At 34.6% G+C, this 17,146-nt stretch overlaps 1 protein-coding gene across 2 annotated transcripts; it reads right to left on the reverse strand.

Moving 5' to 3' along the window:
- Positions 1-12,339: 12,339 nt before the first annotated feature.
- Positions 12,340-16,285, reverse strand: LOC106408172 (protein ADP-ribosyltransferase PARP3). 2 transcript variants are annotated; one of them, XM_048767353.1, is made up of 15 exons: positions 16,130-16,285; positions 15,829-16,052; positions 15,561-15,759; positions 15,368-15,478; positions 15,154-15,281; positions 14,893-15,067; positions 14,444-14,815; positions 14,235-14,362; positions 14,090-14,166; positions 13,840-14,000; positions 13,550-13,759; positions 13,357-13,459; positions 13,190-13,272; positions 12,793-13,119; positions 12,340-12,701 (listed from the first exon to the last, which is right to left on the reverse strand). In XM_048767353.1, exons 1-15 carry the CDS (start codon positions 16,181-16,183, stop codon positions 12,627-12,629), a joined length of 2,427 nt encoding a protein of 808 aa, XP_048623310.1. In that variant the 5' UTR covers positions 16,184-16,285; the 3' UTR covers positions 12,340-12,626. The 2 variants fall into 2 exon arrangements, with proteins under 2 accessions (XP_048623310.1, XP_048623311.1); XM_048767354.1 differs by lacking the exon at positions 16,130-16,285 and having other exon boundaries at positions 15,561-15,782; positions 15,829-16,034.
- Positions 16,286-17,146: the final 861 nt, after the last annotated feature.

Consider the following 17,146-nt stretch of genomic DNA (forward strand, 5'->3'; position numbering starts at 1 on the left):
CGTTGCTCTGCTCACAAATCTACGGTAACATCTGAATTATATGCTTAATTAGTTACAAAATAATATCATTTGGTAAATCCATATCTCTATTGTCACTAGTTGTTTCTTTGTCCATATATGAAACTTCGATACTCCTCCTTTTGGTCAAACCATCATATTGCATTCAAAATAAAGGTCTTTACTACAAAGAAGAGTTCAATATGCTTAAGAGCAGTTTTAGCTAATGCATCAGATTTGACATTCCTCAAACGAGGAATGAAGTGAAAGATAGATTGGTCAAGGATTTGCTCAACACACTGATGTCATGGATGATGCCTTTGATAGATGTCTCCGAGGATGAACCTGTGAGCAGGGAGATGAGACAATTGCAGTCAGAATAACAAACTATGTCTTTAAAACCAGAGGCGAGGGCCTCCTTTAGAGCTTCTTTGAGACTCATTGCTTCAGCAGCAAGAGCAGAAGGAGCGATTTGGCGGTCACCAGTTCCGTCTTTAATCTTGGTACCTGTAGCAGATTTAAAGATCCATCCAAAACCACAAGCACTAGAGGTCAAGCACCAAGCAGCATCAGAATAACAGTGTATAAGATTTGGGCTTGGCTGCCTTGCTTTGGTTCTGGCGGTTATAAAAGGTGATTGCAGGGTTGGCTTTTCATCAGGTTTCTTCTTGATAAGAGCTACATCTTGCCATTCTTTCGCCGCCCGAATCACTCTAAGCACAACTTCCTAGCATGAAACTTCGATACTCTTTGACGTAACTTGCATGTGTAATTTCCTGATCCCAACAAAGAATCCACACTCACAAGTCACAAGAATCAATAAATTCAAAATCGTCTAATTATCAACTAGATTAAAACGCGGGATACTTTGTGATAAAAAAATTCATAAACAACAATAGACCTAGGCGTTCGGGTACCCGTTGGCGTTCGGATCGGGTTTTTCGGGTTTTCGGGTTTACGCTCATAGGTCTCGTACTAAATTTTACTAGTACGGGTCGGGTTCGGATAATAATACTTCGGGTTCGGTTTAAAATTGTATTGTGTCCTAAAACTCATAAAGTAATCATATATAGTACGGATTCGAATTATATCGGTTCGGTTCGGATATAACCGAAGTAAAAAACCAAAATTTTGAAGCAAAACATAAAGAAAAACATCTAAATTAAATAAAAATTAATCTATCACACATAAAATTGATAAAATAACAATAAAATGTTAATTCAAATATGAAAACAAACATCATTTGTAAACAATATGTATTTGTCTTATAGAGAGTAGACTTTTTATTTCAATGAGAAAATTATAAAATACTTATTTATAACTAATTGTGTACTTAAAGCATTTATTAAAATTTTAATATTTATTATTATATATCATATTACCACAAATATTGAATTTAATAATTGAAATACTTATATATATTTCAAAATATTTATATTGACTATTAATTTCGGATTTTTTGGGTTACCCGTTCGGGTTCGGTTAATAACATTTTGGGTTCGGATATTTTTTGTACCACCCTACGAGACCCGTTCGGATATTTTTACATTTCGGGTCGGATAACGGGTTGTTACAACAAATTGAAATTGATTATAATATGAACTAAATTATTAACAAGATAAACTATGAAAAACAATTATAATGAAGTTAATTAAGCTATATAAAATAAATATTATATAACTAAAATCTCTTTTAACACTAAACAACATTCAATTAATTTAAAAGTACAAACATTCAATTCACTTGTAAAATTTATTTAATAAATTTAATATAAAATCAGCGCTGTCACGCGGGTCATGATCTTGTTTGATTTAAAATGTTATTTTTTTAAAAAATCAAAAGTTAATTTCAATGTTTTAACTAGATATGTAAATTCGTATTAATTTTAATCTTATTGTGTTTTTATTATATGTCATAACTTCAACTTCTTACAAAAATTCTTTAAAATATCTTTTTATAATTTGATTTGAAATGAAAAAATGAAGAAAACAGATTTTTTTTTTTGACAGCAAACAATCACAGACTCATGTTGACTCTGTAAACCATATTGGTAACTCTGCATCCATGTGTACGACGAATGACAGTTGTTGTCGGGCACTGCGTGCTAAGCTATCCGCCTTTAGGTTCGCCGTCTTGGGTACATGAACGATTTCTGAGTTGAGGAAACTTCTTCTTAAAAGTTTAATGTCTTCCAGATAGGTTCCAAATGCTGGTCATTCTTCCGGTTCCGAAACCATCTTCATCAATTGAGAACAATCCGTTGCAAACGTAACCTGAAACTATCTTAAATTCCTCATACATTTTGTTGCCCATATCAATGCATCCACCTCCGAATGAAGAGGTGATAGACATGCCCGTACATTTTTTGCCCTTAACAAACCATCAAAACCCGGTAAAGTGCTAAACCATCCTTGCCCTAAAAACATATCCTTATCTTTCCAGGATCCGTCTATAAAGCACCATCTTCCTTAATTCGCTTGGATGAGACTGATCTGCACTTCCTGTGCCACCCGCTGATTCCTTAATACTTGTGCTTCAGCCCAAAGTGTTGATTCCAATTCTGCTACTTTGAGGGTTTCCCTCGGATCAATATCAATATTGCTAAACACTTTGTTATTCCTACCTTTCTAGATATACCATAATATCCATACAAACTGGTGGTCATCCATTTTTGGGTTAACTCTCCAAAATAGATGATCCATATTAGCGAAGAAAGAGCTTATAGGAAAAATATTCGGATTCGATGGTATCTTAGATAGCTCTCACGCTTGTCGTGCTGGAGGACATTCAAAGAACACATGGTTAATTGATTCCTCCTGGTCTCCGCACCGTGTACAACATGCATCCTTGTATTCCTCTTGCTTTTAGATTTTTCATAATTGCTATACAACCTGAAAGTAACTGCCGTAAGAAATGCTTTATTTTTGGAGGACACTTCACTTTCCAGCAATAGGCTTTAAGTATATCCACTGTTGGTCCATAAAATTATGGTGGTTTTTCCTTATCTGGATAGACTCGTTCCACTTGATACTCAGATTGTACTGTATATTTTCCATTGTTAGTGAAATGCCATCCATTCCTATCTTCCATCTGATTTCTACTCAAAAGAATACTTGCAATGATTTTAACATCATCAGGGTCCACCAAAGTCCTAATTGTCGATAAATTCCATGTACGGTATTCTGAATGAATAAGGGAATCCACTGTAATATCCGGATAACTGTGAAGAAGGTTTTTGTTTGCTGGTCTCGGCTGAGTGGATGGGATCCAAGGGTCGTTCCACACAGAAATAGATGACCATGTTCCCACCCGTTTAATTACTCCTTTACAAACCAAAGATCTAGCAGATATAATACTCCTCCAGCCATATGACGAGGAGTATGAACGGATCGGTTCCAGAGATGAAGCATTCATGTAGTACCGTCCTTTGAAAACTCGAGAAAAAAAAGTATTCGGTTTCTCGATCGGTCGCCAGATTTTAAAACTTTACTATATTTTTCCAACATGACTTTTTGTTGTATTATACATTTCTATTAAAATTAATTAAACTATTGATCTACTGTTAATCCGCGATTAACCCAATGACCAAAAATGGTTCGGTTCAATATCCTAGTCGGTTTAAAAATATTGATTTATACATAGTTTCACTTTTGACATTTCTTCTAATATATATTTTATTAAACTTTACCAAAATGCAGTTACTTTTCTGTAATCATGAGCAAGAATATTATCTTTTTAAAATCTTACCATAATAATTGCGATATAAAGTCTTTTACAAACAGGTAAAATTTATATTCCCGGATCGATCGGTTACTTTATACATTTCATCGTTAATAATGGTGATATATAGTCTTACCATAAAATAGGCTAGTATCAAGGGTGTTGTATTATTAATATTAAATGTGTTAAGCTTAAGATTAGTGTTATAGACAATCCCCTAGATTATATTTGTGAAGTGATTTTGCCACATATCTTTTCTACGGCCAATTTCACAAAACAAATATGACATAACTACTGAAATTGATGACATATCTTATAGTTTAATATGATATGGACAATTGCATTTAATGTTAATTTATATTTTTGTTAAACTTTTTAAAATATGGTAATAACTCATATATTACATTTAATGTCAATTTATATTTTTGGAATTTTTTTTAGAATACGAGAATAACTCATAATTCCCTAGACTATATTTGCGAAGTGATTTTGCAACATGTCCTTTCTACGGTCAATTTCACAAAACAAATATGACATAGCTACTGAAATTGATGACATGTCTTATAGTTTAATATGACATGGACAATTGCATTTAATGTTAATTTATATTTCTGGTAAACTTTTTAAAATATGGTAATAACTCATATATTACATTTAATGTCAATTTATATTTTTGGAATTTTTTTTAGAATATGAGAATAACTCATAAATCATCATTAAAATAAATTTATTCAAATATAGCATTATAAATTTCGAAATATAATTTAATTATATATTTTTAAATTATACAATTTTATTACTAAAATTTTCAAAAATGTATACAATTTTTTTTAGAAAATTATAAAAATTTAATCGTAAAATCATTATTTTCTTATATATCTCCAAATTTTATAAATATTGTTTAATTTTAATTTTTGGTAATTATGCAACTTTTAAAAATTTATTTAATATATTTAATTAAAATAAATAGATAGAAAAGTCTATCTAAGATTATAATTTCAAATATATACATGCATATTCTTAAATATAATTTTTATTTTTTAATTAAATCAAATTTATATTAAAATATTGATACGAAATTTTTTTTTACAATATTAATAAAATTTTATTTTAAAATATAATTTATATTTATCTGTTAAAAAATATTTTAAATTTTTTTAATTATATAGTATAGTTTTTTTAAGAAAATCACCTAAAAGTAAGTTGGGTCCTACACAATGTTTCTGTTCTAATCTATCTATATATATATATATATATAAATGTTTGCCTCCCTCCTGTTGCGCCACCTCATCAATTCGTTGAACCTGAGCATGCCACGTGTCCCATCCCCTCAAACGCAGCGCTTCGTTAAGTTGGAAATCTTGGTGTTTTGGGCTTATCGTTACACGTCTATTTCCAAAAGTTAGTCCGATTCATAATTTATGGGCTTTTTAGTTTAACTCCAAATGTTTGACACTATTTTCAAATTGACCCACTTTAAATTTTCACACCAAAGCCCAAAATTGATTTCTTTCTCCACCGACTGATTTTCTATGGAAAGCCTACGTCACCGTGGTATCGATTACTGTTCAACCCACCATATCGGAAGATCTGGCGCTGTTATGGTAAACGACTTCATTTAAACAACCTCATTAACACTCTAATTAACGCCACTGACCCACTCCTCCCACTATGTATCGTTCAATACACCTCCCTGTCCTTCCATGTTATGAATCTTCACCTATAAATATGGGAGTTTCTTTTGTTGAAATTCATCACTTTCTTCCTCTCAATCACTATAATCTTCACCCACCCAGAAACAACTATGGAAACCTTCTCCCTTCAGCTCGCGGACTTGAAAGCCGGACTTTGTAGCAACACTGTCGAAGTCCCTCTGCTAAGATTTTGGGACCCCCCCCCCCCGGGTTCGACATGCTACTTTCCGATTTAAAGGTAATTCCGGTGATCAAACACTCTTATTACTTTCAGACTTAAAACTTAGTTCATATCTTTGATGCTGATTCGATCGTCTTTTTATTTTAGCATCTGTAACTATGTTAAGATCAGTAATTTTAAGCGATTATTGGCTTTAGAATATAGGTGCCTAAGTTACTTTGTAATGAATATGTTGCTGCTACATTCACTGTATTATTTATACTACTCCTTTATGAGTAGAGCTTTCAAAGATTGTAACCTCTCTGATCCTGCTTTCCATCTGAATATTGGGCTTGCTTCTAAGACGGTTTTGACGTTGGTTCTGCGTTTTTGGGAGGCAGAACGTCAAAAAAAGTGGAGAACTCATGGGGTTTGACTTACTCTTGATTAATGAAAAGGTACACATTTATCTTCTTCTTCTTTACTGCTCACAGAAATAATCTCTTTTTTCTTTGTAAAAACACAAAATAGGCTTGACCAACTTCTCTAAGCTTCTTACTGACAGTCGATGCTGCTACAAGGTTCCATCTTTGTCGATTGTAATAATCTGTTTTTGAGGATGCTGATTCCACCCGTGACGGGAAGAAATAAAAGAGAGAGCCTCTATGGTGGCTCTGTTCTTTAGCAGATCATGACGTTGTTCCCTGCTTCGTAAAAAATTTCCTGAATTATTTCTGAATTGTACATATATGACTTGACTTTTTCTAGCTTTTGTTCTAGAAACAGAGAGCATATTATAGGTGTTATTACTTATCAGTTATTAACAATATTTATATTTGTTATCATATAAATAAAGATGTATCATAGAGTTACCCTCTCTTCAAAAATGTTCAATTATAATTTATAAAATTATATCAATACCTTTAAAAATGTTAGAAGATATATTGAATTGTTTACGTACATGATTTTTAGTAGGTGATGTCAAGCAAATTGGATTGAGTAAGTTTTGCCGTTTTGGTGTTATACAATTAAAAAAGATTGAAAAATTTAATACCTCAATATAATGATATATTTAATTATTTCATTAATTATTTTATACTTAAAATTAAATCTGCTTATTAAATAAATTTGAAACAGCCTTTTCATCACAAATCCTAACAACTAATAAATCAAATAAATATATATTTCTAATATTTTCAAATAAGAATTTAATTTTTAAATAAATATAAATTCAATAACAAACGTTTTCATCATCTACATCTTCTACGTGTATGCTAAATCATTATAATATCCAATTTAAATAAATGAACTATGTATATATTTATAATTAAAATATATAAATATCTAATTAAAAAAAAGACATAATTTTATTCAACAATAAACTACAATCAATATAGTCAATATATAATATTTTTACTATGTATAATAAAATTGTTGTAAGGATTATATTTTATAAGTTAGCCAGTAATATTGATTTCAAAATTATATCAATTTTTTTTATCTATAACAAACATGTATGTGTATAAATAGCAATGTAAGTTTTATATTATCTATTTATCTTAAAAAATGTTTAGTTATAGTGAATAATTTATTTTCTTTTATATCATGTATATCATTAGTTTTTTTTAAAATGTATAAAAATAATTTAATTCATTAAAAAATATATAACTAAGAGCGGAAATAATTTTACTCTACTAACTCGAGTCTACTGTAATTATGTTTTTAAAATGTATCGTAAAACAAATAATTAAAATTATTTTAATAAATTTATGAATGTAAATGCTACTTTTAGTTAAAATGAATCAAATATTAAAATAAATTTGTACTATTAGTTTATCTATATATATATATATATATATATATATATATATATATATATATATATATATATATATATGAAAGAGTGTTGCTTCACTCTCATGAAGTTTCGTCTTCAATTCGCTCAACCTCAGCGCGACACCTATTATATAACACCAAAACAGTGCGCTTCATTAAGTGAATGGCGATGGGATGGGCTACTGAATTTGTGTGGGCTTTAGGCTTAGCTTGATGAACCCGCCCCATGGCGAGCAGTCCTAATTCTCTCTGCGCGCGTCGATTCGATTGTTAGGGTTCTTCCCATTCTATGATCTCTGCCATTCGATGAATTGAGTTACTGAAGTCGGCGTGGTGATTTTGTACGTAGGTTTTCAGTCGCGCCTTTTGATATGTTTTCCATCAAGCGAAACGAACCCAGTTACAAATTCCTCGCATTAAACATCCTCTTATCTCTTTGTGGCCTTCTCTTCTCTGAAACGGTGTTCCTGCGAGCATAAAAATATGTGTTACCGAGGCCAAACCCAATATGAAAGTTGGTTTCTTGAGCCATGAGTTTGAGGGCTTCACTGCTTGAGCTTCGATAATGACGGGTTGGCTAGCGATAACCGGTTCGTCCGAAGCTAACACCAAAAGCGACAAAGAAACAGATGAGAAGAGGATAGCTTGCAAGGCTACTCGCGAAGGAAGTGACTTTATGGATTTGTCTTCGATCTGTAGAGATGATTGAATGATCTGGTGGTTTTTAAAAGAGAAGGGAAAGGAGGGTTATGTGATTTTGGATGTGGGAGATGAGATTATGATGTTAGATCCGAAGAAAAGTGGAGACCATAGAGAACTTGAAGCTGTGGACTCCTCTGCTTCTTCTTCTTTGTGTGAGAGAGAGATATTAATGAATCACCTAACCGTAATGCAAACTTTACTTCTACCTTAAGGTACTTCAAATAAGTTTATAGGTGTTCAGTCTGCAACTAATATTTTCACATGCAAATGAGGGTTGAGCTGAGTACTAAATATACATGCCCACAAACTTAAAATCCCAAATTAGAGCGTCCCAGAATTAACCAACAAATTATGGATTATTAATTATAAAAAATACAATACGAAAATCCACATACACATCAAAATATACTGCTTTTGCAAACTCTAATATTATTTGAGACCATAAACGTCAAAATACACTGCTTTTGCAAAAACGAACATAAAACACACACAATGAGACTATAAAATTATATAGATCACATGTAAACCAAATCCCGCGCGTGGCGCGGGCCGACCCTAATAAGATATATATGATTGCCAAGAAAAATAAAAAGATAGTAGATAATCCGAATAATATTAAATAAACAAGTCAACAATATTTACATAATAACATAACTTTCCGAGCATAATTTGTTTTTTTTCTTATAGAATCTATCAAATGTCAGAATCTGAACTGAAATTATTTAACTTGATTGTTTTTAGGCCTGCCCGTGTGCTTTTGCGAGCTTGCAGGTATAAAACGAACAAATACACCATAGCGTCAGAGATTTTGTGTTGAAGTTGTAAAGGGAAGAGCTTGGGACGCCAACACCTGAAACATAAAAACTTGCTACGCGAAACTAAGTCTTATTATCTTGGACACTCACATGAATGTGGGTCCTGGACATTGTTTTTGGCCCATTTGACGAGAGAGAATATATCATCGGCTGCATCTACTTTTTAGGATTAGTCTGGACTTTGCATAGTTCTGGAATACCTTCAGATTAATCAAAAAAAGAAATACACCACCGTGAGAAAGAACCAAGCTGTAATTAAAAAAGTGAGAGGCTAGACTAAAAAAGTATCAATCTTTGTCACAATGATGAATTTTTATTCTTCTTCAGTACCTTGTCCAGTGCCGGATATGATAACTATTAGTATAATATATGCAGCTGCTACCACTAGAACTACATGAAATGTCTCTTATAATTGGCCCCAACAAATACATATTGTCACCGGCCCTGAAGCACATGCTTCATTAGCTTCTATTCAGGTCCGGTCCTGACCTTGTCCTTAAGATCAACAGGTGGAGGAGAGGGTTTGCAAAATATGGGAAGTGTATGGACTTGACGAATCTTCCACTCGGTTTTGGCTTGATACTCTACCAAAGTTCCATTTGGAACCTCTCGAGCCATAAAGGTGAAATAACACCTGATTCCTGTAGATTTCATTGCTATAGCCCTCACAACATGATCCATTTTCACATCCACACCCTAAAACATTAAAAAGAAACAATTTTAAAATACATGACATTGACCCCAAAACAAAAGAGGGAGAGAGACCGAACTAGCATGTGTTTTGTTGTACTTATCGAGACACATTTGGACCATACGTTTTGTATGGTTTTAGTTAACCATACTTAACTTATCAAGACATATTTGGACCTTATCGAGACACATTTGGTGAAGATAAATTCCAAAACGTAACCATAAATTTTAAAACGTAACTAAAATGTACCGAACTAGTCTGTGTTTTGTTATAAGATTATTTTCGAACTTAGAGTTTTGGAGTTTATCTTCACCAATCCTTTCTTTTCAATATGCTTCACCGCAATGTGAAGCTACCCACTTGAATTTGTGTGGTTGCATCCGTCTTTATAGCTTGTACAAGTTCTTTATGTGAGAAAAAAATAAACGTCTATAGGAGGTCTTCCTTTGTTGAATGCCGCCTCTAAAAGACAAGTTAGGCAACAACTCCAACATACAACTGCCATACAACATACAAAGACAATTTACTCAACATTTAGAAATGATGAGTAAGAGCTTAGTTTCTTCTTATGAGTTACGGGGTAAAGTATTCTTAACTCCAAATTAATGCAATGGGTCACACAAGAATCATAAGTGATAAAAACAAAATGATGATCAAACTCATTTCATAAACACATTTAGTTGTATCTTCCTAATTTTCGCTATACAAGTCAAAAAGAAATGGGACATAATGAAATCACAATTATAAACAAAAAATACATGTATCTTTCCATTTTTATCAGATAAACTATAAGCTATTACGTCTTTTTTGGTTGATAACCTTGCAGACCACTCCATACACCAAACTCCAATCTTTTTTTATTGAGCTGCCATCACCAAAATCCTGAAAAATTGAAATAAAGATGTTAATAAATTTATATTTTGTTTTCTTCATGTCTAATGTTAGATAGTTATAAGAATACCGATCCTATCCTTTCTTTTTGCTCTCTCTTTTTGGATTTTTAGCACTTTCTTGTTTTTGACGTTGTTGCTCTTGAGTTGTTCTGCTACGTAACCTTCTTTTTGTTTGATCCAATACCAATACCACCTTGATGTTCTTCCATTTCTCATGAAACAATGTGTCAAAAACATTAAAACTAATCTGTAATACAAAACTTGTACATTTTTTCATTGTGTAAAACATTACAGAAAACAAAGAAGGAAAACAGAGCGAAACACAACCTTGAGAGAATGGAGGTTGAGAGAAATTCGAGAAAAGTGAAACCAAAATAAGAGGGTTTATTTGAAGAGCATATCTGCCAAAAAACTATTAATTCTGCAACAAAATCACTCCAACCACTGTGTAAACCCCGTACAGGGGATAAGCTGGTTCTTTTTGATCAATCAAAACCTCTTCCTAAACAGAAGAATCAATTCGTTTTTTTTTTGTTTTTTGGCCGTTGTAGATCAAGAGTAAATGTGGGAAACAGTGTCTAGGTTTCCAAATCATAAATTCAGAATTTCAAGCTTTACTGCTGAATTGTTTCAATTTTTTTTCCACACTGACTTAGCAACTTTGTGTGAATATTGTGTCTAATGTCTTTATACATGGAGTCGGATCCCAAACTCATGAATTGTTATTTCTTTGATATGCTTTCTTTTATGTAATTGTTCTGTGTGCCATCATCAAGAATCTCAGTAGTTAGAAACTGTATAGCATACGTTATGATCATAACATCGTGCGTGTTAAGACACATTTGCTACTACGAATATACTACAACTTAGCTACAATGTTCCGAAAATGAGATACGATTTGTGTTGTTGGACATTTAGTTTATCTCTTATACACACTTAAAAGTAAAGAGAAAAAAGAAAAGAAACTTCACTAAACAGAGTAGGCTGCTTGTACTATGTACGGTATTTGGCCCCAGTAAAATAAACATAACACTTGTTGGAAACATGGATAGAATCTTTGTCTACATAGGACTTAATACGCATGCAGAGACCATACTGTAATGATAAGACTTAATACGCATGCAGACACCATACTGTAATGTACTATCGTTGAGAATATAGTTTGGTTTAACTTGAATCTCCAAGTTCCCAATTTCAAAATTACCCACAACCCACTTAATGGCTTCACCCCACTGATTCCAATCTTGAAGGGCAAAATCAGACACATAGTTTGAGAGAAGGAAACAGGCCAAACAATCAATACGCTGATAAGCCAAACTAAAATGCGAAAAAAAAAACAGAAATGTATGTTCTGTCAACAAAAAATGAAGGTGAAAGACGGAAACATCCAGAAACAAATCAATACGCTTCTGGCTAGATATTGTTAACTACATGTAATGCGCAAGTTTTAACAACCTGTTTGCAACCTCAGTAAACTAAAAAAAACACAGGTAAGACCATTTTTGACAGTATAAATTAGTTAATAACGGTGTGAATATATAGTAGCAAAAAGTTCCAGGCAGCAGAGCAGTTATTTAAAAGTTTCCTTCCCACCCAAGAAAATAAGTAACCTAATAAAGAAAACATGAACACACCAAAAGCCGTCTTCGATGGCTTCTCACCACCCAAAGTCCCAAACCGCTCGGCATCTAGTAACCAGGATAGACCTTACGCTTGTGTGTCAAGCAAAACAAACATACTAATCGATGCAAACCCTATACTAACGAGCCGAAGAACCTCAATACCATGCCAACGTAGACATATTCAATCTTTGGGAACTTTGTAGTCAAGATGACAAACACTTGAGCGCATCCCATATCAGAATTCAAGAGTGATGAGCCAGAAACATACACTAACAGTGAAGTCTTTAGTAACTGTGTAAATACTATATACATGGCAAAAAGCTTCACACAGCAGAGCAGTTGCATATAGGTCAACATTTTCCTTACAACCCAAGAAAAGAAAACTACTTCTAATACATTCGCCACTGATAAACCTAATATACAACCACATGAAACACCAAAAACCGTCGCCCATGGATTCTCGCCACCAAAAAACCGTCTCGTCCCATATATGAATCTACTCTGGTTCCACATCAACTATCTCGGTTCCCTTCTCCTCGTACTTCACTTCCACCAAGAATCTTATACTCGTCTGACCAGAAAATAAAAACAATACGCCAATAAGTCACAACATAGTTAAGTGTAATAAAGCATAAACAAACTTGGTTTTTGCCCTGTTTTACCTGTTTCGGATCATACACTGCGTACTCGTTGTACTCGAGAGGACTGTCCTTATGTTCGGATGGAACTAATTTTCCACAAGGGACTTTTATGTCATCTCTCCACATGAAATGCTCTGATTCTTCAGTCTTCTTCCTTCCTAACCCTTTCACTCCAACCTTCTTTTCTTCCAATGTCTTCGTGTCCTCTGGTGGGCTTGTGAACTCCTTAACTTCTTCACCAAGCGATGCCACTGCCAACACAAGAAACCCTTCTGGTCTATCCACAGCTGTGAAACCGTACCTTGCTGCTTCTGCAGCTGCATCTGAGCATACTATCGCTCTCCCAAACTACAAACAAAAATACCACACAATAAGCCATATGGAAGAAAAGGCCAAAGAAGAGCTTCTCTTTATTTACCATGTAACCAGGGACAGGAAGAGAGCAAACAGCAGGTAAGAACCCTTTGTAGATGTGTCGCAATAGATTTGAGCTCCTAGACCCTGAGTGAAGAAAAAACATCAATATTGAGTTTGACTAGTTTCACAAAAAGGGACAAACAGTATTCACAGATTTTGATTCCTTACCACACCATAAGAGGACCTTGTTTGGTAGCTTCTTGATGTCATCTAAAGAAGGAATTGCTTTTGATTCGACTGCGAATACATTCACCACTGTCGCACTATACGCCTGAAACAACACCACAAAACATCATTTTAGCTAAATTATCTTCAACATTTATTTATTTTTTAAATCCATGCGTAAGAGACGGGAACTTACAACGTCAGAGACTTTCACCGGCTCATAAGTAGTCTCCAGATACTTGACAATCATTTTATAATCTTCCGACTCTTTGTCAACCACAGAGATTTTGCAGCCAAGTTTGTTGTACCGATCAGACAGTGGGTCGTCAAGTGTGTCTCCTCTCATGTCCCCTACCAAACGTGAGGCTGTGTTTATGTCCCTCACTGTCTCGAAAGCAGACGCAGCCTGCAACCACATATATCCAATACTATAAAATTTTCATTGTACAACACAAGTAACAAAGACAGAATATTAGTTTTACTTACATGATCTGCGAGTTCATTGAAGTCGTGCAATCGCATTGGTCTTGTGCTGTGCATCAAAGAGAACCAACGTGAGCTAAAATCCGCCCACATTGCTTCAGCTTTCTGACCAGACTCCTTTGTTGTCTTCAGCTTCTCAACAAACTCGAGTAACACCTCCTCGCCTTAAAAGAAAATAGAGACGCAACACATTAGTTAAAATATGACAGCAAGAACTGTATAAAAAGATTTTAGTTAGTCCACCACGACCTACATCGTTTCAAGTGGATATCAGTTAGCATTCCCATAGGAAGATCAGGCGGATCTAAACCAAGCTCCATCAATGCATATCTGAAACAAAAGATCCAAAGATCACAACATTCACAAGTAGAGTGGAAAGTTTGTGCTAAGAAACTTACTTGTAGATCTCTTGACCACAGACAACTTTAAGAAAGTTTGCAACAAACGAATCAAGCTTGCAATGAGCTGAAGCAACACCGAGCTGCCTTAGTCCAAGTGCTCCACTTCTCACATCGATTCCATCATCCTGACGAAATCAAAATACTAAACATTTACTAACGCATTACCAAAGAGTTAACCTTGAGGTGCAAGGTACAGGGGACTTTACCATATCAATGGGGAAGAACTTATGAGGCTTCTTCTGAATTTTCTTCTCACGTTCCCATGGCTCGAACTCATTCCCTGTTATCTCCTCGAACAGCCTTGCGAACTCTTTGATGGCCTCTTCTTCATCCTCCCACTCCTCGAGCCGCTCTTCTGCATTTGGATCATCTCCTACTTTTCCTCTCTTGAAGTACATGTTCAAGTTGCTTTCAGGCACCGTGACTAGCTGCATGATACAATACTCATTACGCCCTTTCCCTAAGTCGCATAGTGAGAATGCACAGTTATACAAGAGCCCGTCCTTTTCAAAGATCTTTCCACCATTCTCCTCGAGCTTTGTGTCCTTGTAGACACCTCTCTTCCCAAACATTTTTAGCTGAAAACAACAAACACTATATTCTTCAAGCAATGTCGCATTTGAAGATAGTATCAACTAGATGGGCTAATGAATACCTCGGCTGATAAGGATTCAATTGCTTCCTCGCTTTGATCTTGCTTGTCCCACGGGATTCCTTTCCCTTCCACTGAGAGATCACTGACCACGTCATATGCTTCCAGTGGCTGAGCTTCTTGTTTTTCAATGCTATCGATCAGCCAAGCTTCACTCACAACTGGTAGACCTTGTTCCCTTGAGGCAAAAGTAACAATACCAAGTCAAAGACTTGAAAAAAAATAGAACCAAATCAATTCCATTACAAAACTCTTTTCTCTTACATTGCTTCCACCAGTTTTGAAGAACCACCACGTTCTCTTTCAGCAGGTGAAACCACCAGACATGTCACCCCTTTAACAGAGTTGGAGACTTTCCCACCGTGTTTCTCTATCTTGTTCTTCCAATATTGCTATAACAACATGCAGGGAAAACCACTCTTAGCGTGTATCACACGGAAGCACACATAAAGATCAAAACAAAGTCAGGCTACGTTACATGTGTTCTGGTGAGACGTCCCATGAGAGAAATCATCATTCCTGCGAATGGTTTATCAGAGCTTAACTCTCTTTTAGGTCGAGTTTTGGGATCTTGGTGTTTCTTGATTAGCTACATAAAACAACAAAATATGACAACCGGAAAACAAAAATTCTGTAAACAGAGGCTTTATGGATCAGTTCCTTCAACTTACGTCAGATATAGCAGAGTTCAAGACGGAATCAGGAAGTTTAATTGGCTCCTCTTTCCTGGGAGGACTTTTCGTGCTGAACACGCAGCTACACCATTCACTAATCTCACCTCCACATACGAATCTCTTCTCATTGTCGCATATCAGATTACCTCCGCATAAAGGACATTTATCTAAAGCCCCATAGAACAGCAAATCTTGGCTGCTCAAAGCAAAAAATATAAACTTCAAAAATATGAAAACATATACAAATAATGAAGTTAAGACTAACCATTGAGCTAGCAAGGTCTCTTCCGGAGCAGAACAATCCTGACCGTTGGTTTCAAGAACTTCTTTAATCTGATCAACGGACAGATTCTCCTCCACCGCTTTGCAAAACTCCTTATACTCATCTCCGGTGCCGTTGACGGAATCCTTTTCTGACTTTGCCTTCTTTGGAGATTGTTCTGCTTCGGGAAGCTTCCCTTCTGCTTTGTGCTTCCGCATGTTTCCCTTCTGAAGAAAACAGTGGAGTATATTATATACTCGTTATAATACAAAATACAAATTACAATAACAGTTAGTGTTGAAACCTTCTGCTCGTCGCTAGACATGTGAGCGTGAGATCTTGTCTCGTGCACCTTCATCGATCCAAATCTTTTTAACTGTCGGATTTTAAGTAAGACCAATGTCTTTTCGAGTGTTCACGGAGATCGCTTTTAGGGGTTCAGATGCAAAAACATAATATAGAAGACGCGAGGTCCTCTGTCTCTAACGGTGCAGTGTGAAAGTGAGAATGCTGCTCTGTCTTCTCCGAGGATGAACAAGTGTTCGGGAGCATGTAGGGCTTCGACACGTGTCGTAATGGGTGTCTTTCTCTGGACAGGTGGTTTTGGTCTCGAGTTGTTTCTTTGTTTTTATCTCTTTAAATCTCTGCATGTTGCTATCTTCGATCTTTAATGTGTACCGTGTCACTGTTCCTATGGTCGTTCTGTAGCCGCTTCGGTTAATTCGGTTTGGGGTTCAATCGAGTTTTAATTTCTTCTCAAAATTCTTAATGCTGGTTATAATTTCTGTCTTTCTGACCGAGAAACGTTGTTTCCGTCCGAATCGTACCGGAAAATTAACTCGAAAAGGAAAACCGAAGTGTTTCTTGAACCAAACCAAAATCTTTTCTGTGAAGAAGTCAATGTTCTTGGCAAATGGATTTTAGTTTGGGCCTTTCTCTGGACTGGGCCTTGTTCACAACAGTGTCACAGATTATTCTTTTTTTTTTTTAACCACTTGTCACAGATTATTCATATACCTACTCAAAATTATTTTGTTCTTAATTCTAATACACAATAATTATAAAAGATTAAAATACAAAAGATAGAAGAAAGAAGAAAAGAGATTAGGTATTAATGATTTTTCACTTTCATATTGTGTTTCAAAATGTTTTATTGTTTTTAACTGAGATATGATATTCGTTTTTTTTATAAAGACTATTTTTCAAGATGGTAAAATTTTCTAGCTGGAAACATTTTAGTAGTAGATAATATATACTGTTAAAAGTTATTTGTTAGTTTTATATGTATAGTCAGTTATTTAATTTTGGCTACTTTTTAACA

This window comes from Brassica napus, chromosome C9 (assembly GCF_020379485.1).
Source record: "Brassica napus cultivar Da-Ae chromosome C9, Da-Ae, whole genome shotgun sequence".
NCBI lineage: Eukaryota > Viridiplantae > Streptophyta > Magnoliopsida > Brassicales > Brassicaceae > Brassica > Brassica napus.

Coding starts and splice junctions, on each gene's coding strand:
- LOC106408172 (XM_048767353.1), bottom strand. CDS start 16,183: ATGAAGGTGCACGAGACAAGATCTCACGCTCACATGTCTAGCGACGAG. Junction 16,053..16,129: donor TGTCTAGCGACGAGCAGAAG/GTTTCAACACTA, acceptor TGTTTTCTTCAG/AAGGGAAACATGCGGAAGCA. Junction 14,816..14,892: donor TTGAATCCTTATCAGCCGAG/GTATTCATTAGC, acceptor TGTTGTTTTCAG/CTAAAAATGTTTGGGAAGAG.